General features: G+C 42.8%; 1 protein-coding gene across 1 annotated transcript; it reads left to right on the top strand.

Annotated features, from left to right (window-relative positions):
- The first annotated feature begins 2501 nt into the window (after positions 1 to 2501).
- On the top strand, positions 2502 to 23565 carry slc33a1 (solute carrier family 33 member 1). Its single transcript, XM_060924179.1, has 7 exons — positions 2502 to 2691; positions 6159 to 6928; positions 7571 to 7773; positions 11855 to 12039; positions 18119 to 18236; positions 18470 to 18685; positions 20255 to 23565. The coding sequence occupies exons 2-7, from the start codon at positions 6184 to 6186 to the stop codon at positions 20420 to 20422; spliced, it is 1635 nt and encodes a 544-aa protein (XP_060780162.1). The 5' UTR covers positions 2502 to 2691; positions 6159 to 6183; the 3' UTR covers positions 20423 to 23565.
- Positions 23566 to 26144: the final 2579 nt, after the last annotated feature.

Raw genomic sequence — 26144 nt, 5'->3', positions numbered from 1 at the left:
AGGACACAGAAGACAAAATACACAGAATTAAGAAAAACACTAGCGCAAGAGTGATGAATAAAATAATCTCATCTCATCTCATTATCTCTAGCCGCTTTATCCTTCTACAGGGTCGCAGGCAAGCTGGAGCCTATCCCAGCTGACTACGGGTGAAAGGCGGGGTACACCCTGGACAAGTCGCCAGGTCATCACAGGGCTGACACATAGACACAGACAACCATTCACACTCACATTCACACCTACGGTCAATTTAGAGTCACCAGTTAACCTAACCTGCATGTCTTTGGACTGTGGGGGAAACCGGAGCACCCGGAGGAAACCCACGCGGACATGGGGAGAACATGCAAACTCCGCACAGAAAGGCCCTCGCCGGCCACGGGGCTCGAACCCGGACCTTCTTGCTGTGAGGCGACAGCGCTAACCACTACACCACCGTGCCGCCCGAATAAAATAATAATGAGTTTTATTTTTGTTTATCTATCTATCTATCTATCTATCTATCTATCTATCTATCTATCTATCTATCTATCTATCTATCTATCAACCTGTCTCACTGCTCTGGGTGTGTGTGTCTCAATTAATCTCTCTCTCTCTGTTGATTAATTAATCTGTCTTGCTCTCTATCTATTAATTAATCTGTCTCACTGTATCAATTAGCATGTCTCACTGATCTATCTATCTATCTATCTATCTATCTATCTATCTATCTATCTATCTATCTATCTATCTATCTATCTATCTATCTATCTATCTATCAACCTGTCTCACTGCTCTGGGTGTGTGTGTCTCAATTAATCTCTCTCTCTCTCTGTTGATTAATTAATCTGTCTTGCTCTCTATCTATTAATTAATCTGGTTCACTATCAATTAACATGTCTCACTGATCTATCTATCTATCTATCTATCTATCTATCTATCTATCTATCTATCTATCTATCTATCTATCTATCTATCTATCCACCTGTCTCACTGCTCTGTGTGTGTGTGTGTGTGTGTGTGTGAATTAATCTCTCTCTCTGTTGATTAATCAATCAATCAATCAATCTATCTATCTATCTATCTATCTATCTATCTATCTATCTATCTATCAACCTGTCTCACTGCTCTGGGTGTGTGTGTGTCTCAATTAATCTCTCTCTGTTGATTAATCTATCTATCTATCTATCTATCTATCTATCTATCTATCTATCTATCTATCTATCTATCTATCTATCTATCTATCCATCCACCTGTCTCACTGCTCTGTGTGTGTGTGTGTGTGTGTGTGTGTGAATTAATCTCTCTCTCTGTTGATTAATCTATCTATCTATCTATCTATCTATCTATCTATCTATCTATCTATCTATCTATCTATCTATCTATCCACCTGTCTCACTGCTCTGTGTGTGTGTGTGAATTAATCTCTCTCTCTGTTGATTAATCTATCTATCTATCTATCTATCTATCTATCTATCTATCTATCTATCTATCTATCTATCTATCAACCTGTCTCACTGCTCTGGGTGTGTGTGTCTCAATTAATCTCTCTCTCTCTGTTGATTAATTAATCTGTCTTGCTCTCTATCTATTAATTAATCTGTCTCACTGTATCAATTAGCATGTCTCACTGATCTATCTATCTATCTATCTATCTATCTATCTATCTATCTATCTATCTATCTATCTATCTATCTATCTATCTATCTATCTATCAACCTGTCTCACTGCTCTGGGTGTGTGTGTCTCAATCTCTCTCTCTCTCTGTTGATGAATTAATCTGTCTTGCTCTCTATTAATTAATCTGTCTCACTGTCTATCAATTAGCATGTCTCACTGATCTATCTATCTATCTATCTATCTATCTATCTATCTATCTATCTATCTATCTATCTGTCTGTCTGTCTGTCTGTCTCACTGCTCTGGGTGTGTGTGTCTCAATTAACCTCTCTCTGTTGATTAATTAATCTGTCTTGCTCTCTATCTATTAATTAATCTGTTTCACTGTCTATCAATTACATGTCTCACTGATCTATCTATCTATCTATCTATCTATCTATCTATCTATCTATCTATCTGTTTCACTGCTCTGGGTGTGTGTGTCTCAATTAATCTCTCTCTCTGTTGATTAATTAATCTGTCTTGCTCTCTATCTATTAATTAATCTGTCTCACTGATCTGTGTGTGTGTGGTGCTGAATGCCTCACTCTGATCCACTAACCCCGAGTGCACCCTGAGGGCCACAGTGGGAATCAGCTGGTGTTTTGTTCTGCTCTCCTCAGCAATGTCTGTTTTATGTATTTTATGTTCTTTTATTGCCAAATAAAATCAATCAATCCGTTATGAACGCACACTGGCTGAACTGTCACGTTAAGACACTGCTCTGTCTGTCTGTCTGTGTGTGTGTGTGTGTTGAGGAGTTTGCAGGCTGTTTGTGAGCTGAGAGGCGGAACTCGGGAACGCGGGCATTGCGACACGTCAGCTGAACCCGGAGGAACTATTTGAGTGATGCACACAGACTCCAGTTGCTTCCGTGTCCGGGAGTACTGGAACAGCACAAGCCGGTGATTCTCCATTTCTGTGGCTGTTAAAGCTGTTACTGTTCTGTCCAGGATGATGTCGGTTTAAAGCCCGGTTCTGTTCCGCTTTGCCGCTGGTGGACCGGTTTCTGAGGTGCCGGAAGCAGTGAGAGGCGGCGGTGTGGCAGTCTGAAAGGTAAATATGGAACTCCATCTCCTTTAGATCCTCCTGCGGCTTCAGTAACTCCCTGATCATCATCCACCACAGCCTGCAGGGCAGGAGAGCAGCCTTTAAACCCTTTAGAACTCCCTGATCATCATCCACCACAGCCTGCAGGGCAGGAGAGCAGCCTTTAAACCCTTTAGAACTCCCTGATCATCATCCAGCACAGCCTGCAGGGCAGGAGAGCAGCCTTTAAACCCTTTAGAACTCCCTGATCATCATCCACCACAGCCTGCAGGGCAGGAGAGCAGCCTTTAAACCCTTTAGAACTCCCTGATCATCATCCACCACAGCCTGCAGGGCAGGAGAGCAGCCTTTAAACCCTTTAGAACTCCCTGATCATCATCCACCACAGCCTGCAGGGCAGGAGAGCAGCCTTTAAACCCTTTAGAACTCCCTGATCATCATCCAGCACAGCCTGCAGGGCAGGAGAGCAGCCTTTAAACCCTTTAGAACTCCCTGATCATCATCCACCACAGCCTGCAGGGCAGGAGAGCAGCCTTTAAACCCTTTAGAACTCCCTGATCATCATCCACCACAGCCTGCAGGGCAGGAGAGCAGCCTTTAAACCCTTTAGAACTCCCTGATCATCATCCAGCACAGCCTGCAGGGCAGGAGAGCAGCCTTTAAACCCTCTATAACTCCCTGATCATCATCCAGCACAGCCTGCAGGGCAGGAGAGCAGCCTTTAAACCCTTTAGAACTCCCTGATCATCATCCACCACAGCCTGCAGGGCAGGAGAGCAGCCTTTAAACCCTCTATAACTCCCTGATCACTATCCACCACAGCCTGCAGGGCAGGAGAGCAGCCTTTAAACCCTTTAGAACTCCCTGATCATTATCCAGCACAGCCTGCAGGGCAGGAGAGCAGCCTTTAAACCCTTTAGAACTCCCTGATCATTATCCAGCACAGCCTGCAGGGCAGGAGAGCAGCCTTTAAACCCTTTAGAACTCCCTGATCATCATCCACCACAGCCTGCAGGGCAGGAGAGCAGCCTTTAAACCCTTTAGAACTCCCTGATCATTATCCAGCACAGCCTGCAGGGCAGGAGAGCAGCCTTTAACCCTTTGGTGACTGACCCCTTGAAAATGGTTCCTCCAGGAACTATGACTTTTCAGTTGTCAAGACAACAGAAGAACTAAAATACAAAAACAGAAAGATACGTCACAATGCTCTTGTGCACAAAACAAAATGCTCTTGTATTTTAGTTTTTCCGTTGTCTTGACGACTGAAACGTCATCGTTCCTGGAGGAACCATGTTCAAGGGGTCAGTCACCAAAGGGTTAAACCCTTTAGAACTCCCTGATCATCATCCACCACAGCCTGCAGGGCAGGAGAGCAGCCTTTAAACCCTTTAGAACTCCCTGATCATCATCCAGCACAGCCTGCAGGGCAGGAGAGCAGCCTTTAAACCCTTTAGATCTCCCTGATCATTATCCAGCACAGCCTGCAGGGCAGGAGAGCAGCCTTTAAACCCTTTAGAACTCCCTGATCATCATCCACCACAGCCTGTAGGGCAGGAGAGCAGCCTTTAAACCCTTTAGAACTCCCTGATCATTATCCAGCACAGCCTGCAGGGCAGGAGAGCAGCCTTTAAACCCTTTAGAACTCCCTGATCATCATCCACCACAGCCTGTAGGGCAAGAGAGCAGCCTTTAAACCCTTTAGAACTCCCTGATCATTATCCAGCACAGCCTGCAGGGCAGGAGAGCAGCCTTTAAACCCTTTAGAACTCCCTGATCATCATCCACCACAGCCTGCAGGGCAGGAGAGCAGCCTTTAAACCCTTTAGAACTCCCTGATCATCATCCAGCACAGCCTGCAGGGCAGGAGAGCAGCCTTTAAACCCTTTAGATCTCCCTGATCATTATCCAGCACAGCCTGCAGGGCAGGAGAGCAGCCTTTAAACCCTTTAGAACTCCCTGATCATCATCCACCACAGCCTGTAGGGCAGGAGAGCAGCCTTTAAACCCTTTAGAACTCCCTGATCATCATCCACCACAGCCTGTAGGGCAAGAGAGCAGCCTTTAAACCCTTTAGAACTCCCTGATCATTATCCAGCACAGCCTGCAGGGCAGGAAAGCAGCCTTTAAACCCTTTAGAACTCCCTGATCACTATCCACCACAGCCTGCAGGGCAGGAGAGCAGCCTTTAAACCCTTTAGAACTCCCTGATCACTATCCACCACAGCCTGCAGGGCAGGAGAGCAGCCTTTAAACCCTTTAGAACTCCCTGATCATCATCCACCACAGCCTGCAGGGCAGGAGAGCAGCCTTTAAACCCTTTAGTACTCCCTGATCATCATCCACCACAGCCTGCAGGGCAGGAGAGCAGCCTTTAAACCCTCTATAACTCCCTGATCATCATCCACCACAGCCTGCAGGGCAGGAGAGCAGCCTTTAAACCCTTTAGAACTCCCTGATCATTATCCAGCACAGCCTGCAGGGCAGGAGAGCAGCCTTTAAACCCTTTAGAACTGCCTGATCATCATCCACCACAGCCTGCAGGGCAGGAGAGCAGCCTTTAAACCCTTTAGAACTCCCTGCTCACTATCCACCACAGCCTGCAGGGCAGGAGAGCAGCCTTTAAACCCTCTATAACTCCCTGATCATCATCCACCACAGCCTGCAGGGCAGGAGAGCAGCCTTTAAACCCTTTAGAACTCCCTGATCATTATCCAGCACAGCCTGCAGGGCAGGAGAGCAGCCTTTAAACCCTTTAGAACTCCCTGATCATCATCCACCACAGCCTGCAGGGCAGGAGAGCAGCCTTTAAACCCTTTAGAACTCCCTGCTCACTATCCACCACAGCCTGCAGGGCAGGAGAGCAGCCTTTAAACCCTCTATAACTCCCTGATCATCATCCACCACAGCCTGCAGGGCAGGAGAGCAGCCTCCAGGGGTGTCAAACCTGATCCATAAAGGGCCTTGTGGCTGCAGGTTTTCATTCCAGCCATGCAGCAGCACACCTGACTTGGCTCATTCAATCAACTGAACTGTCTTCACACAGTCAAATACTTGCAGCCACACCCACCCTTGATTAAAGGGTGGGTGTGTCAGTTGATTGAATAAGCCAAATCAGGGTGCTGCTGCATGACTGGAATGAAAACCTGCAGCCACACGGCCCTTTATGGATCAGGTTTGACACCCCTGCTTTAAACCCTTTAGAACTCCCTGATCATCATCCAGCACAGCCTGCAGGGCAGGAGAGCAGCCTTTAAACCCTTTAGAACTCGCTGTGTGTTGAATATGTAAAGTATAGCTGTGTAAAACATTGAAATTGTGGTGTATGTTTTGGGCTCCTGGTGCTGATGTGTTTTTCTGATTGTTGTATTTTTGTTCTATAAGTCAGTGGTTGATTCCAGTGCTGACATTACAAGTGATTGTCCTGCTGCTTTACATGCTTACTCATGCACTGTACACACTGACTGTGCTTCCAGGCCTGGCTCTGAAACAGCTTCTTTGATGCCCAGTGAACAGAAATGGAGCTTTGAGTGCATAACCCACATGAACGGGCGACAGAGGAAGTCCGCAGCGATGACTGCGGACATGACTGACCGAAAAATGGTGGACGAGGAAGAACCGTTCGTCCAGGACTCGGACAGCGAGGACGGACGTCCTGATCCGAGCAGCGGGATCCGAGGAGAGCTGGGCAGTGTGTCTCTGCTCCTGTTTCTCTACGTCCTGCAGGGGATTCCTTTAGGACTGGCTGGCAGCATTCCTCTCATCATGCAAAGTAAAAATGTTAGCTATAAAGACCAGGCCTACTTCAGCTTCGTCTTCTGGCCTTTCAGTCTGAAGCTGCTCTGGGCTCCGCTGGTCGACTCGGTCTACGTGAAGCGCTTTGGACGCAGGAAGTCGTGGCTCATTCCCACTCAGTACCTGCTCGGGCTCTTCATGCTGGGACTGTCGTTCACTGTGGATTCTCTCCTGCAGACGAGCGGCCCAGGAGGCCCAAGCGTGATCAGCCTCACTGTCGTGTTCTTCATACTGGCTTTTCTGGCAGCCACGCAGGACATCGCGGTTGATGGCTGGGCCCTCACCATGCTGTCCAGGGAGAACGTGGGATACGCTTCCACTTGTAACTCTGTAGGCCAGACAGCTGGGTACTTCCTGGGGAACGTCCTGTTTCTGGCTCTGGAGTCGGCCGATTTCTGCAACAAGTACCTGAGGTTTGAGCCACAGGATCAGGGCATCGTCACGCTGTCAGGTATGGTGATGTTTTTCCAAGATGTTTTAAGATCTGTTTAGAAGCGTTTATTTAAAAAAAGTTAAGATGTCTTGGGATTTTTTTTGTTTTTTTCCATGTAGAGTGTTTTTAATATGACTTTAATATTTTGGTTGTAATGCTGCATCGAGTTTGTGAATCTGGCTTATGCGTGTGTGAGAGGGAGATTTGAATAAAAGCCAGGAACTTGAAAAGACTAAATTCAAATTGGTGCTTAATTTTTACAAAGCGATGTAAAAATTCAAAACAGCATGCCTGTCCTTAGAGCCTTAATTAAAAGAGGGCGTGGCCTCTGTGGCCCTTGGTGGAGGAGGGCGTGGCCTCTGTGGCCCTTATCATATCTTATTGAAATGTGTTCTGCTTTAAACGTGCTTTTAAAAAAAAAAAACAAAGCAAAAAACATTTGACGGGCACACATTGGTCATAAACACGTACACTGTAGCTCATTATTAGTTGTGCGTGTAACCTAAATATCTGAAACGTCATGATTTCATTTTAGCTCCACTGGCTGCATCTGTTTTTCTGGTTCCAGATGTTTTCCTGCCTCAAATGTGGTGTTTTGTTTTTTAATTTTATTTAATTAAATTTTTTTGAATTTCCGTTTTGTGCCTGTGTGCCTATCAGACTTCCTGTTTTTCTGGGGGGTTGTGTTTGTGGTGTCCACCACCCTGGTGGCCTTACTGAAGTCGGAGAACAGCAGACAACAGCGCTCCAGGCAGAGGCCCAAAGAGGAGATACAGGGTGTAAAGGAGACGTACAAGCTGCTCTTCTCCATCATCAAGCTGCCTGCCGTCTTCACTTTCTGCTGCCTGCTGCTCACATCAAAGGTAAACGCGCATCGTTTTTACAGAAACGGTGTGTTAAATTACACCTGTAATACATCTGTTACTGCCAAAGACTTTCAGATCATCGCTGATGTTGCTGGTCATTCGGTCGGAAGATAATTTGGTGAATCAGTAGCTAAAGACCCTTGGGGGGGAGCATTGAACAGGAAGCCAATGTGTTTGTTCATTTCTTTTTCTCATCTCATCTCATTATCTGTAGCCGCTTTATCCTTCTACAGGGTCGCAGGCAAGCTGGAGCCTATCCCAGCTGACTACGGGCGAAAGGCGGGGTACACCCTGGACAAGTCGCCAGGTCATCACAGGGCTGACACATAGACACAGACAACCATTCACACTCACATTCACACCTACGCTCAATTTAGAGTCACCAGTTAACCTAACCTGCATGTCTTTGGACTGTGGGGGAAACCGGAGCACCCGGAGGAAACCCACGCGGACACGGGGAGAACATGCAAACTCCACACAGAAAGGCCCTCGCCGGCCACGGGGCTCGAACCCGGACCTTCTTGCTGTGAGGCGACAGCGCTAACCACTACACCACCGTGCCGCCTCATTTTTTTTTAAAGATATTTTTTGGGCTTTTTTCACCTTTATTGGATAGGACAGTGTAGAGACAGGAAATGAGTGGGAGAGAGAGACGGGGAGGGATCGGGAAATGACCCCGGGTCGGAATTGAACCTGGGTCCCCGGATCCATGGCATGGCGCCCCATCCAACCGAGCCACAACGCCCCCTGTTTGTTCATTTCTATTCACTGTTCAGCGCAAAAGTTTGTGGTGTGTGGGTTTTTATTTTTTTATTATTATTATTTTTTTAATTAACAGGGATGAAAGTCTTCCGGAAATCCGGATATTTGACAAAACTCTTGAAAATCTCCGATTTTCCGAATGGAGAAATTTTATTTTTCGGATTTTTCGCGTTCCTCGACGCGGCGTAATACTTCGCATCGTCCTTGCACGGTCCTTAAATAGCCCAAACATAGTTCATTGATTAAAGACAGGTGTTCTTTGTTAATGGTGCACGTGCCCAAGGCGCGCCTTCAGGTGCACGAGCTAATGCGCGCAGGACTGACACCGTTCTGCACAAGTGCACTAGAAAGCGTGTTCAAGCTGCCAGTGTTGCTGCAGTCTATTTAGTTGCGAATTACGAGTCTTTTCTCTTGTGTTAATAATTCGCCGTCAAAACAAGCAAAACTTTCCTTCTACTTTCGACGTGAAGAGAGGTCAGCAATTTATTATATATTTTTTTTTCCCATCAAAGTTGCATTTGTGGTTTCGAAGCGAAGTTTTAGTGCCGTTTCTAGAACACAACGTCAAGAAAACGTGGAAGAAACAGCGATAATGGAAGAGCCGGTTTCTAAGCTGCCTAAAACTAGTAATGGGAATTTATTTTTTTGTTACATGTGGGCCTTTTCCACGACCCTTTTTCAGCTCACTTCAGCCCGACACGGCTCGCGTTTCGACTACCTCAGAGCAGCACGACTCAGCTCGCTTCAGCCCTGCTCAGCACCCAAAACTCGCACGGTTTTGGAGTGGGGCCGAAGTGAGCCCAACCGAGCCGAGTGGGGCTAGGGGTGTGAGGAGACACTCCCCTGTGCACTGATTGGTGAGGAGTAGGGCTGAACGATCTATCGTTTTCGACCGAAAATTGCGATCTCGGACAACACGATTTTGGGATCGTCAAAGCCGAGGTTTTTCTCAGTGCTCCTAAACTGCTGACCCATGTTTTGTTTCGTCAATAAATTGTCCTCATTTTTTACACTACAGACAAAAAATTACGTTCAGGAAAGCCTTGTGGCACTCAGTGTGGAAGAATTTTGTGAATATCTCCTTCCGTTTTCGTGTAAATCCCCGTTGTTTGGAGGGAGCACTGAGGAAAAACTGCGCTGTCTGTGTGTCTGAGCGCGCGGGTGGGGGAGGGGCTGCTCCCTCACTCTCTCTCTCTCTCTCACACACACACACACACACACACACACACACACACACACAGGAGGGAGGGGCCCTGCAATAGCGACTGCTACAGCCACTGCATCACGCTTATTTCCCACAGGGGAATTGTTGGCTCTAGTTATAATTTATAATGCTTATGTACATTCTTTTACTAAAGTGCAATCTTTTGATGCTGCTGAGCCATTGATCAACCTTTTTTTATGTCTGATATGTTGTAGATGGGAAAAGTAAAAGAAGCAAAAGTTTACTTAAGAAAGATGGCTCTCTTTTTATTTTTATTTTAAGTTATTATAACTTGTTCCTGGGCGGCACGGTGGTGTAGTGGTTAGCGCTGTCGCCTCACAGCAAGAAGGTTCTGGGTTCGAGCCCCGGGGCCAGCGAGGGCCTTTCTGTGCGGAGTTTGCATGTTCTCCCCGTGTCCATGTGGGTTTCCTCCGGGTGCTCCGGTTTCCCCCACAGTCCAAAGACATGCAGGTTAGGTTAACTGGTGACTCTAAATTGAGCGTAGGTGTGAATGTGAGTGTGAATGGTTGTCTGTGTCTATGTGTCAGCCCTGTGATGACCTGGCGACTTGTCCAGGGTGTACCCCGCCTTTCGCCCGTAGTCAGCTGGGATAGGCTCCAGCTTGCCTGCAACCCTGTAGAACAGGATAAAGCGGTGAGAGATAATGAGATGAGAACTTGTTCCTCAGGCACTCAATGTTAATAAACAGGCCTACATTTGAAATCTGTTGACCTCAGTTTTCATTCTTGCATTAGCTTTATGGAATTCATTGTATTAATTAATTTGCACTGAAACTTGATTTAAAGAAGAAAAAATCGTGGTTGAAATCGAAATCGCAATATCTGCCAGAAAAATCGCAATTCAATTTTTTCTTAAAATCATTCAGCCCTAGTGAGGAGGAGTGTCCTCACATGCCCACACGCCCCGCGAGCACGCTGGGATCTGTAAACACCGTAAACCCGGAAGAAGAAGAATTACGACAAAGATGATGATCAGAAAACAAGCCACAGCACCAAGACCAGCAACACTAACGACTCCATGTCCTCCATGTTTATTGTTTACTATCCGGGTCGTGAGACTACCGCTTAAAAGATCACTGATGTCACTGTTTGCGCCGCCTAACGACATCACGTGACGTCCACCCACTTTCGCTAACTCCACCCAATGTGTCCACCCACTTCCAGCCAGCACGGTTCAGCGCGGTTGTAGTCAAAATGCAACTCCAACAGCCCCGCTCAGCTCGACTCAGCCCAACTCAGCACGGCACGGCTCAGCCCGACTCAGCCGCGTTGGTAGTGGAAAAGCCCCAATAATGCACTCAGGCTGCCAGTCAGTGTGTGACACACACACACACACGCCTGAAAAATCCTCGCTACGCCCCTGATTTCTATGAGAAATGTGGTATTCATTGGTGTTTAAATTTACAGACAATACGAACTAATGCAAACAATCGGCTTCAACTCGCATAAATCTGAATTGTAAATGTTTAGTTCACTTTAGCTTCTGCAAACGCACAACTCGACTAAAAGATTGATAAACGAGGCTCAACGTCCCCGACACTGAAACCTGAAAGCTTTAGAAACTCTAACAGACCTTTACTTTTTAACAGCACTGGTTTGGGATTTTGCTGAGTTTACCTTCAACTGTCTGATATTTTTCAGAGTAATGAACTGTGGAGCAGGAAAATCACGGCGCTTTCTAAACGCACTCCTGAAAATTACTCATTAACTCGGGGAATTAAATTTGATCTTTTTGACATGTTCATCATTTAATGTACATGAAAGAAAAAGGCTTAAAAGGTATAACTTGTTTTAGTGAAAATAAGTAATAAAATGCACTAGAATGCAGGGGTTTGCGTGTTGTGTTATTAAAATATTTTCAGGGGACGTCCCCCCCCCCCCCCCCCCCCCAATATATTTAGTTTGACCTTTCAAAAGTTCAGGGTTTTTTTTTTTTTTTTTTTTTTCTCCTTTGCTCCACTTTCATCTCTAAATCAAGATGGACATTGATTGGAATTTGTGCAAAGGGTGTACAAACTTTTGCACCCATCTGTAAATATCATTTGGCTGTAAATCTCTCCTCTGTCCCTCTATAAATCTCTGTCACACATAGATGGGGTTTTCAGCAGCAGACGCAGTGACTGGGCTGAAGCTGGTAGAAGCTGGAGTACCGAAAGCTGAGCTGGCTCTCCTGGCTGTTCCCATGGTTCCTCTGCAGATCCTGCTGCCGCTCATCATCAGTAAATACACAGCCGGGCCTCGACCGCTCGACATCTTTTACAAAGCCTTTCCTTTCAGGTACATATGGAATGGTGTTTTTATTAATTAATTCCCAGTCCAGAAGAGATTTAATGTCTAGGATCGTAGTCAGTCATGTTGGAGGCAGAATACGTGGTGCTATGCGTGAGATGAAATATAGGCATCAGAGCAGGTCAAGGTGGATGATTATCGGGATGGAAGAACTGTAGCACAGTCAGTACATTACAGCAGCTGCGCTACTGTCAGAACTTCTGACCAATCAGGAACACAACAGCACTGGTATTTGCTGGACTTTAAAGGAGAACTGAAGTCATTTTTAAACTTGCTTTATTTCTTATTTAACGTGTTACTCAATTACGTTTTCGGTTTTAGTAACCTTATATCGTGACTCGTATTGGCAACTAACTGCAATTAAATATTATACTTATCGGCCTGTTCGGTTTTTAGCAATGTTGAATTTAGTTCATTTGGTTGACGGCAGGCGTTGCTTATCCGCGCGATCTTCACGAGACTTGTGCGAGACTTCAAAATGTGAAGAAGTGTCAGCCAGGTGTCAGCGCCGCCATTTTGAAAACTGTTTTCCAAACGAAGTATTGCACAAAAACGAGTTTAAATGACGATTACTGCCTACTTTTTTTAAACTTTCCTGATCGCTATCAAAACAAACAAAACTTCCGGCTTGATTACGTCAGCATTCGAAAGAGGGCGCGCGCGTCTTTTGACGACCCCTGTGTCCGAAATCGCTCCCTACTCACTATATAGCGAGGACGCCATTTTGTAGTGCCGTCCGAAACCTTAGTGAGGATTATTTCCACCCTATATAGTGCACTCAAAGTATCCCACAATGCATCAGGAAAAGTAGTGTACAGCGATGGTCACTAACCAAAGCAGTATATCCCATCATGCATTGCGGTCGCGCTGAAAGAAATCTAATTAAAAGTCTGAAATGTGATTTAATAAAAGGCAGCGGCGAAGAAGAAAGGATTCAGCCTTGATTTAAAAGAACTGAAAGCTGCAGGGACTTTGTATTGATTAATGTGTGAAATGCGCTCAGTATAATATGGATTTATCACACAAACACACGCATGTATTTATTATTTTGAAACCCACCAGCCGACTGATCCGGCACGTTTTAATTGTGCGACAGTAATGACGTAAATACCAGCGCGACAGAGTAGTGTCCGAAAGCGTTTTTTCATTTTACCAATGAGCTCACTGTATAGTCCTCTATAGAGTGATTCCCTATATAGGGAGTAGTGAACGAGTGAGCGATTTCGGACACAGGGTTTGATTTCCGCTGTACGTTTTACTTCCGTCCTACGATGTCTCGCACAGGTCTCAGCGAATCTCGTTTACGGCCATTGCTTTGACATATGGACTGATATATTACAGAGCGTATTTCAAACACTCATAACTTGCTAGAGCAGCGACAAAATAGCGATCAAAAATGCATTCCGATATTTAATAAAATGAGAAATAGAATTTTGATAAATTTGCCTTCAGTTCCCCTTTAACATCACATGGAGTTTCGTTTTCTATAATAATAATCATGAACGTGTTAATTTCAATACCAGGGCTTTCCCCAAAGTGTGGATACCCAGTGCTCCGCTGCGCTGTGTGATGTCAGCACCACGCTGTCACTTGCACACCAACAAAAAAAAATCAGTACCATAGATTGAAGAATGTCGAGTACTTAAATATCTCCTATTCCTTTCTGAAAATGAGTAAGTATAGGAATAAGAAAATATTGTAATATATAGGTCGAGACTTTCCTGATACTCAACCCAGAAGTGAAAATAAACAGTTCCGTTCAGAATTTTCGTACAAAATGGATAAATTTCAACCGACGGACTACACGGCTCATTTTTCTAATGAACAGATTAGATATATGTCTAAAATAAACGACCTACAGATTAGTGACCCTTATCGATTACCGGATGTAGTTTTTATGACCGTGTCAGTGGATATTGAACTGCCAGCGGAATACCCAGACGTGTATAATTACCTCATTAACTTTCCCTCGCTGTTCAGTGGTGAAGCACTGCGTGCTTATAAATCTCTGCACAGTTATCTTTACAGAAATTCAGGATTTGTCAGCGACTCAGATGTGGCATCTTGTAAACAAGAAAATAACAATCCTCATTGGACGGGTAAGTCACTTAAGTATTGAGTATAGCACTGACCAGCCGATTATAGACTAGAATAAGGTAATTCCAGCTGTAATTCCAAATCGTCCGTCCTGTTTACCATGGATCTGGCGTTGGAGAGGTAGAGGCGGCAGTGGAGATTTGAGTGGCTGTTTTCTGAGCTTAGTCAACAGGCCGGCTCTGCCTGCAGCCTCGTGTTTGCTTCCGCTCCCGGCGCCGCCGCCTCCTTCGCCTGCCAGACCCGATAACAATCCACGGAGACCCCGCTGGTCTCGCTGTCTCGTCCGGAATGTTGTGCATGCGATGGAAATCGCTACAAACCGTCATTTTCTGCTGGAAACCAATGTCCAGTAAGTCCATACGGTTGTAGTGGATATTGAAGTCCGGTACAGACGAACAACACGCAAAAATACACACAAAAAACATAAACGTGCACAGGTAGGGAGAGCTTGTAGCCGCAGCCGTTGTAGTAGAATTGTATATAGTAGGGTTTTCCAGAAGAAAAGGTAGAAGCAGAACCAGAAGCAGAAGTAGAAGGCGGAAATATGGCGTTTGACCGACAAGATGGCGTCTGTTACAATCTGGATTGGCTGTGATGTCACATGCAAGATCTCTATTAGCACTGCTCTGATTTATTTATTTATTTTTTTTATTTTATTTTTCCTTGGTAAGCCCTGAATACTTTTGTATTCCGAGTAAATTGGTGTTTTTTCATTATCTTAATGCTCACTCTAGCACTAATGGCACTTTCATATAAGCCATGGGTGTCAAACTCTGGCCCGTGGGCCAAATTTGGCCCGCAGTGTAATTATATTTGGCCCGCAAGGCAATCCCAAATGACTACTCGTCGGATTTGTGTATACAGCGCATTCACCGCTAAGGGCCTCTGCATGCTCGTGCGACAAGGCTTTCGCAGATAGCTTTTCGCAGGCAGTTGTAATTTATTGTTGAGCGGGGAGTAATAGGCGTGCGCGATGTTATTCACCGCCACAACGCAAGCGGGCGCGAAATCGCTAGGAGTAGTTGGTGGGTGTGGTTAGTGGAGTGTTTATCCTCCGGTTACTTATAATGACTAGAACTGGAGTCGTATAGATGTACGTACTTCCTCGATCAACCGCTCTTCGTGCTGCTCCATCTTCGCTCGTGTTTTTAAAAATGCCGGTCGTGAAATCAAACCAAACCGGGAAAGTAGGGAAGCGGAAGTGCGTGTACAGCGGATGTAGAGTGGACCAATCAGAGCCCTCTTGTCTGCGACGCTGTCTGCGAGGCTTCTGCGGTGGTCACAATTTTTGGGAGGTGCGCGCAGAGCGTCTGCGAAGGTGGGGGGGGGGCTACGCGGACACTGTCTGCGACGGTATCTGCAAGGACTGCGTTGTCAGCATAAATTGGCCTTAATACTACAAATCCCATAATGCTCTGCTGTTTTGGCGCGTCAATCAGGACAGGACCCAGAAACGCAGTAGGACGTCCAAACGTTCAACAACAAACGGACAGTTGCCATAGCGACTTCACGCTACAACTTTCACCGTGCTACCTAGACCCCGAAGCCGTTTGTTTTCAGGATAATGGCTGGCTGATGAAATTATTGGCTGGCTAGCTGACTCAGCCAAAACCTTAATGGCTGCTGCAGCCACCAAAATGTTTATGGCTACAAATGGCTGATACTGGACGTCACTGTGTGGCATATATCCGGGCAAACGGATCAAACAAATGGGGGGAATAAATAGCAAATTACCACAGGTCCCCTGGTCTCTTACTTCATTGTAAATATAAATCTAGCAAGATTGTAGTTCAATGCTAATAATAAGCTAATCTGGATTGTTCGAGGAAGGCATCTAGCTATCTACTCTCACTCGCAATGACCAGTGAAGGACTGGCAGCTATCTTACTATGATGAAAGTAGAGTGGTGGAGTACTTTTTTTTTTTTTTAATCAATCTTGAAATATGTGAAACAAACAAAAAAAAATACCTTTACACTTTCCCTCAGCAGCGGCAAAGAATGCAGCCATCTCGTCGATATCGGAGTCGATTGATGCTCTGGGTGGGTTCCCGGGTTCCCCAGTGTATCGTGGTAACGGTGTGAGGGGCGGGAAGCCAGACAGGTAGTCACAACGGCAAGCTTGTGGTGGCTCTCTGTGCTGTGATATCAGTTCTAAATCTCTACAGTGTATGCCTATACGTCTCTATTGTGTTACTACTAGTGTGTACAGTTGATCATGTTTGTGTCACTTTTCTTGTAGCTCATGATGTGGATAAACCCATTATTTGATGTACACAATTCTTAGTGGCTCAGCCAAATTTTATTAGATAGCGGCTCAAATTGGCTTACAAAATTATTGGCTGGCAGCGGCTCAAATTCTAAATGGCGGTTTTAGCGGCGCCTGGCGGCGGCTTCGGGGTCTAGTGCTACCCCTTCCCAAAAATGGTGAAAAGAGAGGCAGAAAACCGGAGCTTTCTGGACAGGTGGGAGGAAGAATATCTGTTTACACATGTAAAATACAGACCTGTTTGTCTTGTTTGTGGAGTCAACGTGGCTATAACTAAGGAGTACAACATTAGACGACACTATGAAACGAAACACCATGACAAGTACAAGGACCTGTCGGGTATCTGGCTTGGGCACATCAGATTAGATCAGTGTGTAGCAAACTGAGCAATAATTAACCTTTTCTTTATGCACTTTTTCTTGCTACTCCAGGGCATGGGCTTGAATGGTTGATTGTTTTATTTTTAAAATTATTAGCCTGTGGAAAAAGTTTATTTTGATATTTACTGTAAATCAGAAGGCTGCAAATAGAAAAGAGGCATACAATTTTTATTTAAATTTAATTTAATAAATTAATGCCTTTTTTTTTTTTTTTTTGAAATTCGATTTAGCATGTCTGCACTATTGTTATATACTCAGCAAAAATAAAAACTTGACACATTATTTTTCAAATAGTGTTTAGAAGCTTTTCTTGAAAGAGTTCTTGTTGTGATTATGGTTAAATGCATTGTCAAGGGCATTACGTCACACATTCATTCTCCTGGTCGGGCCTACGTAGTACGTGCGAGAGCACTGCACGCTAAAATCACGTTTCCACCTGACACAAGTGACGTGACCTATTGATACACGTGCAATTGATCTCACGGTAGAGTGTCATCTCAGAAAAACAAGGTTTTCTGGTTAATTATTCGTTAATTTGCAATGCCACGACTGTCAAACATTCAGCGTGAACGTGCCATTGGCATGCTGAATACGGGAACATCCGTCACTGACGTTGCGAGGGTTATGGGATGCAGTCGACAGACCATCCATAATCTCCAGACACGTCTTCGTCAAACTGGCACCACAGGAACCACTGGAACCCTCCACAGAACTTGCAGGAGCTTGGTGCCATGTTGGTACAAATATGGCGGCGCATTGCCCAAGCTGTGTTCAGACGCATCATCCAATCCATGAGGAGACGACGTATCGCGGTTGTGAACGCCCATGGAGGACACGCCCGATATTGACATGATTTCATTAAGTTGTGACTCACAGTTTTTGATCATGGACATTGCCGTCGCATTTCCGGTGGAACCGATTCCATGACAAACATGATCTGTATGCTATAGCATCTTTAATGACAAGATAATTGAATACAATCGTTATTTCAAACCTATTTTCCAAAATGTTCAAATTCTTGACTTTGAAACGAGTGTAAAGTTTTTATTTTTGTTGAGTGTATATTGTATAGTAATAAGCATTGCTTGTTCCGTATTCAATGTTGAAGCAAAACTTGTTTGGGTCCATATTAAAAGGTTCATTTGTTCAATGTTGGCCCGCGACTTTGTTCAAGTTTTAAATTTTGGCCCACTGTGTATTTGAGTTTGACACCCCTGATATAAGCTTTTACTCACGCAGACCTCTAACAGTTGTTGTTGTTACTCTGATTGTTCCTAACGTTATAAACACTCGGATGTGTGTGCGTTTCTGGACTGGCTGCAGGTTGCTGCTTGGTCTGGAGTACGCGCTGCTCGTGTGGTGGACCCCGAGCGTCAAGCAAGAGGATGGGTTTCCTGTGTATTATTACGCTGTGGTGCTGCTCAGCTACGCTGTACATCAGGTCAGTCTGCTCATAGCACGGGTCCGATATTACAAAAGTGCTGAGCCTGACACTTCACTCTGCTCAGGTCTATTAAAATCTCCTCACAGAGACGTCACCATATTTCCAGATTTCTAAACCTGTGATTTGTAGCTGCACGACTTGGAAAATAAAAATACTGCCCAAGAAAACTCCGATTTGGGAATTTGGTCGCAGTTCTGTTTAAATCCAGCATGTCTGTTTTTCTCCACCAGGTGGCGCTGTATAGCATGTTTGTGGCCTGCATGGCGTTCCATGCGAAAGTGAGCGATCCGGTGATCGGAGGAACGTACATGACCCTGCTGAACACGGTGACGAATCTGGGGGGGAACTGGCCGTCTACGCTGGCACTGTGGCTGGTCGACCCGCTCACGTCCAAGCGGTGCCAGGGGGCTGAGGGGCAGACGTGCGGCTCGGCGGAAGAGGCTGGGGTCAGTCACATGATCATGAGAACGTGTTCCATCCTGATGTTTATTCACTGATGGCCGTGTTAACTTTTTGTTTTGTGGGTCATGTTGTGTAGCGTTTAGTTTTTAATCTATAAAGTGCACTGTCATATTTATTAATTATTTCTGAACATGATAATGTGTAGTTTGAGGATTTTTTTTTTTTTTTTTTTCACGGAGTTCAGTCTTTCACTCTGTTGCACCATTTAGGTATAAATTGGAAACGGTTTTCTCTCAAGTGTTGTTCAAAATCCTAACCTTTCAGAAAAAAAGGGAAAAACTGGATTTTATTTATTTATTATTAAGCACCTTTCCTACCAAAAAACAATGCAGCTTGAAATGCTTTAGACAAAAAGTATCATTAAAAAGTAAAAAAAAAAAAAAAATGCAGAAAACAGAAGAAAAAATGTCAGAGAAATTCATAAAATAAATTAATTACTAGAAAATAATGATAAACTATAAAATAAGTAATCAAATTTTAATAAAGCAGGGAATTGTAACTTCGTAAATATTAAAATAAAATTTACGACAATTGAAAATAAATGAAATACTTATATAAAACAAATTTAATAAATTATAAAAATGTAATAGCAATAAAATTAAATAGGCTTAAATACTTATAAAATGATTAAAAAAAACAAATGCATGTTTTCTCTCATTTTCTCAGGGTTTTTATTTTATTATTATTATTATTATTATTATTAAGCACCTTTCCTACCTAAAAAAAAAAAAATGCAGCTTGAAATGCTTTAGACAGGTTTTTTTTTTTTAAAGTGGGGAAAAAAAATGCAGGAAACAGAAGAAAAAATGTGATAGAAATTCAGAAATAATTTCATTACTAGAAAATAATCAAAAAAAGTTTAATAAAGCAGGGAATTGTACCTTTGTAAATATTAAAATAAAATTCACTACACTTGAAAATAAATGAATGAATATATAAAATAAGTTATAATTGTCATAAAATAAAAAAAAAAACCAAATGTTATAATAAATTAAAAAATAATTATAATAAATACAATTAAATAGGGGGGCGGCACGGTGGTGTAGTGGTTAGCGCTGTCGCCTCACAGCAAGAAGGTCCGGGTTCGAGCCCCGGGGCCGGCGAGGGCCTTTCTGTGTGGAGTTTGCATGTTCTCCCCGTGTCCGCGTGGGTTTCCTCCGGGTGCTCCGGTTTCCCCCACAGTCCAAAGACATGCAGGTTAGGTTAACTGGTGACTCTAAATTGACCGTAGGTGTGAATGTGAGTGTGAATGGTTGTCTGTGTCTATGTGTCAGCCCTGTGATGACCTGGCGACTTGTCCAGGGTGTACCCCGCCTTTCGCCCGTAGTCAGCTGGGATAGGCTCCAGCTTGCCTGCGACCCTGTAGAACAGGATAAAGCGGCGAGATATAATGAGATGAGATGAGACAATTAAATAGGCTTAAATACTTGTAAAATAGTTTAAAAAATGCATTTTTTTTTCTCATTTTTTTTAAATAAATATTTTTTAATAAAGATCCCTGCTTGCTGAAAGACAGTGTCTGACGTGTGTGTGTGTGTCTCTCTCTCTCTCAGCTGTGTGTTACAGAAGGCGGCGTGTGTGTGACGGCTCTGGACGGTTACTACGTGGAGTCGTTCGTGTGCGTGCTGATTGGTCTGACCTGGTGGATTTTCTTCGGCAAGAAAATGAAGCGGTTACAGGAAGAGAGTCCGTCAGCTTGGAAGTGCAGGATGCTCAAATAACTCCTCTCTCTCTCTCTCTCTCTCTCTCTCTCTCTCAACAGAGCGGACCAATAGGAGAGCAGTCTGAGGGATCTCTTTAAACGCTGAATTTTACTTGTGAATGTTAGAAGATTTTAAAGAAAGGCTTGTCCTCCCAGTGAGGATATTCACGCTACAGAAATTACTGAGCGGATTTTCAGACTTCTGTTCGAGCTGCTTGTGAACCGAAGGGGGGGAAAAGATTTTTTTTTTTCCGTGTGGATTAAATCAGCACAATTTTCTGTACTCTGATCTCCACTGTAGTCACTCGCTCTGCTTCTCCACATAACCCACCGGGTTCATAAGGCACAAAGTGCTCGCTCTTAAATCTCCTGGATGTACGCTTCACTCATCCGTTCACATTTTTGTGCCTTGTTTTTTTTTTTTTTTTAAATTGCTTTTCTTTGTATTGAAAATGAAAGCTTCACTTGTAATTCCTACTATACTGTAGATACGATACAGAATAATCCGAATTTTTTCATGTCTGTCTGTTACCCGAAATTTAAACAAATGCCTTGATATCATCAAGATAGTATTTATTGGACACCAGCATCACAACACTGCAATAAAGTGTTTTAATAACAGGACTGAGATTATTCCGAACATCTGGATTTTGAATTTTTTTTTTTTTTCTTTGACATAATGATTTGTTCAGATGGAAGCTAATTATTTGGCCCTCTAATTTGTACGTCTTTTAAAAAAATTTTTTTTTTCTTTATATAGTTATTATAATGCTTATATTATAGTATTAATTATAAAGTGTTACCGCATTGCACTTTATTCTAAAATATATATAATGTCATTTTTAATTTTACAGCAAAAATTATCATATACTAATTAACTTCTTCCTAATTAAGACAACTTTGTGTTTAATAATGAAAGCTAGTGATCTCATTAACTGACGTTTCGAAGTCACTGACATCAGAGTAAAATAAAGTGTTTAAGAGTCAGTTCGGTATTTTATAAAGTTTTTTTTTTTTTTTTTTTAAAAAGAGTGCATCAATTTAAAAACTTTTGCATGTCCAGAATCAGATTGGATGTTTAATTTTTTGCTTGGATGAGCAACATCATACAAATCAAACAGTCCAGCTTCCCTGTGTATTATAAAAACTTAAACTGAATCATAATCAGCTTAAAGCTAGACGGCCTTTCGATTTCATAAAATCGGTGAAATTTTTAGTTCCATCTGAAATGTGATCATTGTGATATGTTTATTTCTGTAATATATCACAAAATATCAGGCCATTCTGTGGCTGGGAAGTTATTTAATTTGAGCGGATTAAAGCAAATGTGCATGAAATCGCTCGCTTCGAGCAGACAGGAAGTCCACGTGTGTGTGCGTGCGCACGCATGCGCAGGTTTCCCTTTGAGCGTGCACTGACTGTTCCATCATTCTGTCGCTAAACGAACAGCTGATCACACCGAGGTGCTCGCTGAGCGCCGATGATTATTTATTAGTTTGGTCCTGCGTTTCCTTTCCTTCGTATATAACATAACGTCTTTTCTTCTCGCTTTCTTTCCGTTACTGTAGTCGGTCTTTCACGTTTCACATTTCGCACGCTCACGTCCTCCGTTTTTCTCTCCTGTTTCAAATTTGTATCCCACAATGCCTTGCGCGAACGGGGAAAGCCCAGCACGTGATGTGATGCATGATGTAGTATCTTGTATTGCGTCATGGTGAAGCAGGAAAAAATAGCGGAGAATTTAGGGCCGCGTGGAGATATAAATTCATTAATTGTTCTATTTTAAAAAAATTTATAAAATTGGAAGTCTGTGATTCGAATTCAGTAGCTTTCAGTCCACTAAACAAAAATAACTAGGTGTCTGGAAAATTCTTTTTATGAACTACACTTGAAAAATCTGAAAGGCGGTCTAGTTTTAATACGCTGTTTATTTTACTCTAATGATGGCAGTGATATTTGAAATGGCAGTTCATGATATCGTGAGCTTTTATTATTAACTTCATTTCGGTTATTATTCACTCAGCCTGAGGTGGATAATTGTTTAGTATAAATACACAGGTGATTTATTTAATTAAATAAAATAATGTTCAAACTTCAAGAGAGATACGTAAATGTAATTAAGTCGCACACAGACTTGTCAGTTATCTACGGCGAGTCACGGAATAAATCACAATTCCACCTTACCTTTGAATAGTTTTAGACCAAACTTCGGAACATCTTTCCTGCTTTTAGTTTAGGAACAGCGTTTTCTTTCATCATTTGTGATTCTTCCTCACTTACGGTGATGAAGCGGTCGGTAGCCATTTTGCCGAGTCACTCGAGGTGATTATCGAGAGTCTGAATTTCTCACCCAATCAGCGTGCACGACTTTTTCTATAATCACCTCCATATTTACACTAAAACTATATATTATCTAGAAATTAAATAAACAAGCACAGAAACATCTCTGCTTTTTAACAATTTGCTTTTCATTAAATAAAACTTTACAAAATATGTTAACTTTGATGAAGCTGAATTTAAAAAAAAAAAAAAAAAGGTCATTTCCTACGATCCAAATCAAATCCTGCAAATTTCTTGGTTTGTTATTAGTCGTATATCGTGACGGCGCAAGACCACGAAAACTCGGATATGACTTGAGTGACTGGAGCCTGCTCCAGGTTTTATCTCATCCCAGTTATTTCTTCATCAGAAGGTTAAAGGTCATTTTGAAAGCATCTTCAACTGAGTTCAACAGACCTGTCTGTCTGTCTGTCTGCGGTTGAACCGTCTCTGTGATGTTCTTTGTTTTATAAGATGTAGTTTAATGATGAAATTTGTTCTGAAAACAGAGTACTGCTTCACTGATGTCATTTGTGTCACCAGCACTTCGAGGAATCACCAATGTAATCGTGTCATGCTGAATATTCGACTTCACACTAAACTTTATCATTTTAATTATACTTTTTTTTTTTTGCGCTGTGCGTGAGCACGAGTTGTTTTTGCAGGAGCGCTGCAGTTACAGTGTGACTGATGAAAGCTGTAAAATATTTTAAAATGAACGCAATTCTGATGAACGGAATTTTTTTTTTTTTTAGCTGCATTCCCAAAGTGTCGAAATGTCCAAGAACAGATGTCTGATGCATATCTTGTGATCTTGTATGTAATTAAAACAGATTTATTCAATATTGTGGTTTTGTGTGTTTTATTATCATGATCATTTTATTTATTTAATAATTTATTATTCCTTTTTATCATTTTTTTTATCGTGTTTATTTTATTTTTAAATATATTTTTATTTTATTTATCGTTTGTTTTATTGTGCATTATTTTCTTTGTTTTTTTGTTTTAATAAAACTAAATAAAGAATACATGTGTATTGTTTGTTTGAATTATTTAGTTTTATTGTTTTATTTTTTATCATTTTTGTTTTATTGTTTTTTGTTTTAATAATAAAACACAACAATCATAAAATAAAGAACTATACACGTGTTTATTTAGTTTTGTTTTTTAAATTTATTTTTATCATTTTTGCTTTATACTGTATTTTTTATAATTTGTTTTATTTATTTTATTTGTTTGAATAATAAAACAAAACTAAACAATACACGTATTGTTTATTTTATTTATTTTTATTTGTTTTTATTTATCATTTGTTTTATTGTGTAATTTTAAATTTTTATTTTTGTTTTAATCATAAAAATAAAACCAAATAATGAACAATACACAAATGTGTATAGTTTATTTTATTTAGTTAGTGTTATTTTTGTATTATGTATTATTTTATTTATTATTTTTGTTTTATCATTTTATGTTTTTATTTATTTATTTATTTATAACCTTGTGGGTTTTTTTGTTTGTTTTTTTTAAATTATCATGAGAACATACCTGCCTGGAGTTCTCTATCCCTCTGTTTCTCGAACACCACCTGCCTAGCATCATGTCAGTTCCTTTTGTGCCACCAAATCAGCTCTGATTCATCAAGGCCTGGGGCCTCATGTACAAAGCTTGCGTACGCACAAAAAAGCTACGTACGTCACTTTCTGCGCAAACATTCGAATGTACAAAGATTGACTTGGCGTGGAAAAGTGCGGTACTCTACGCAAACCTCATGGCTGGCGTACGCACATTTCTGGTGCATCTTGGTACTTGGCGACACTTAGAGGCAGAGCAATGCAACTACATTTAGGCCTACTCGGTCAAGAGTCATGACATGGCGATAAGAGGCATCCAAAAATGCATCGGAACATCAGGATGCGTGAATTGAAATGTATGTCAGTCATACGACATTGTCGAGACACATAATGCGAGACTGTTGGGTAAATGCCAACAGATCCATCAACCATCCCTTCCATATTGTAATTACGGGAAATGAGAAACCCCAGCAATATCATTTCGATATTATTCCCATTGACTATTGGTTAATTAATTAAATTAAAGAATGCACATGCAGGACCATGCATTGCAGCTAGCTTAATAGATCTTCCTCGCGCATTTGCCATGAGGTGTCAGACTGAAATATTATTAGTTGATGTTGCGTGGGGTAGCCTTATCACATAATTACCAAGATCAATATATGAAACGATTTCCAAGTGCGTACAAATCAGACACAACCGCGGTGTGTGGCGTGTTACACAATGTGGCGCAGCGGCACGGCGTGCCAATAATGGAGTGAGACCTGCCGGAGGACCCAGACCCTGGGCCTCACAACGAGGTGCCACAGTGACATGGCATACAAACCCGGCAGCGCTTAATAGCCACAATGTGAAAAGGTAAGGACAGACGGGACACCATTCATTTTTTAAGATATTCTTTTAATGTGTTATTCAGTTCCTTCAATTCCTCGCGGATTCCCTCGAGGTTGTCGTTAATCGCCTCTATCCCCTTTAAAATTTCCCCCTGCGACTCAAGGACCGCGCGCGTCAGCACCCGGCCTGTGGATCCGGCGACAGGGGCAGGCGGTGGAGAAGGGGGGCAGGTGACCGTGACGCTGGATCCGCTCGGCTGGGGGTCCTCTTCCTGCTCGGGTGGGATGGACTGGGGGCCTCCTGTTGTTCCCTGGCACCCTGCTAGAATACATTTGTCATTAAAATCCTATTGTGGAAAATATGTGCACATGTTTTATTTCTGGTTACATGTGGCTAGGAATATTGGGCCTACTAAGAGAGGAAGACATTTCCTCAAATACAGGGTGTCCCTAAAGGTGTTTTTTTGTTTTCAAAACCCATGTAACTCAAATAGACACTCATTGTGGCGCAGGCACTGCGGACGATGCGAATCATACCGTTATCTTGGTATAGGCTACATTCACATTCAGTGGCATACAATCAGTGACCGTTGCATGTCTCACAGCATACACTTTGAACATCACTTTAATTGGAGGTGACAGAACAATTAAGTGATGTATGCGAATTCTATTACACTGTGCTAAAGGCAGGGATTAACGCGAATAAATCTCATCTCATCTCATCTCATTATCTGTAGCCGCTTTATCCTGTTCTACAGGGTCGCAGGCAAGCTGGAGCCTATCCCAGCTGACTACGGGCGAAAGGCGGGGTACACCCTGGACAAGTCGCCAGGTCATCACAGGGCTGACACATAGACACAGACAACCATTCACACTCACATTCACACCTACGCTCAATTTAGAGTCACCAGTTAACCTAACCTGCATGTCTTTGGACTGTGGGGGAAACCGGAGCACCCGGAGGAAACCCACGCGGACACGGGGAGAACATGCAAACTCCGCACAGAAAGGCCCTCAC

Source organism: Neoarius graeffei, chromosome 6 (genome assembly GCF_027579695.1).
Source record: "Neoarius graeffei isolate fNeoGra1 chromosome 6, fNeoGra1.pri, whole genome shotgun sequence".
Lineage (NCBI taxonomy): Eukaryota > Metazoa > Chordata > Actinopteri > Siluriformes > Ariidae > Neoarius > Neoarius graeffei.
The sequence above is the reverse complement of the archived record's forward strand: the minus strand, read 5'-3'. Positions and strand labels throughout refer to the sequence as shown.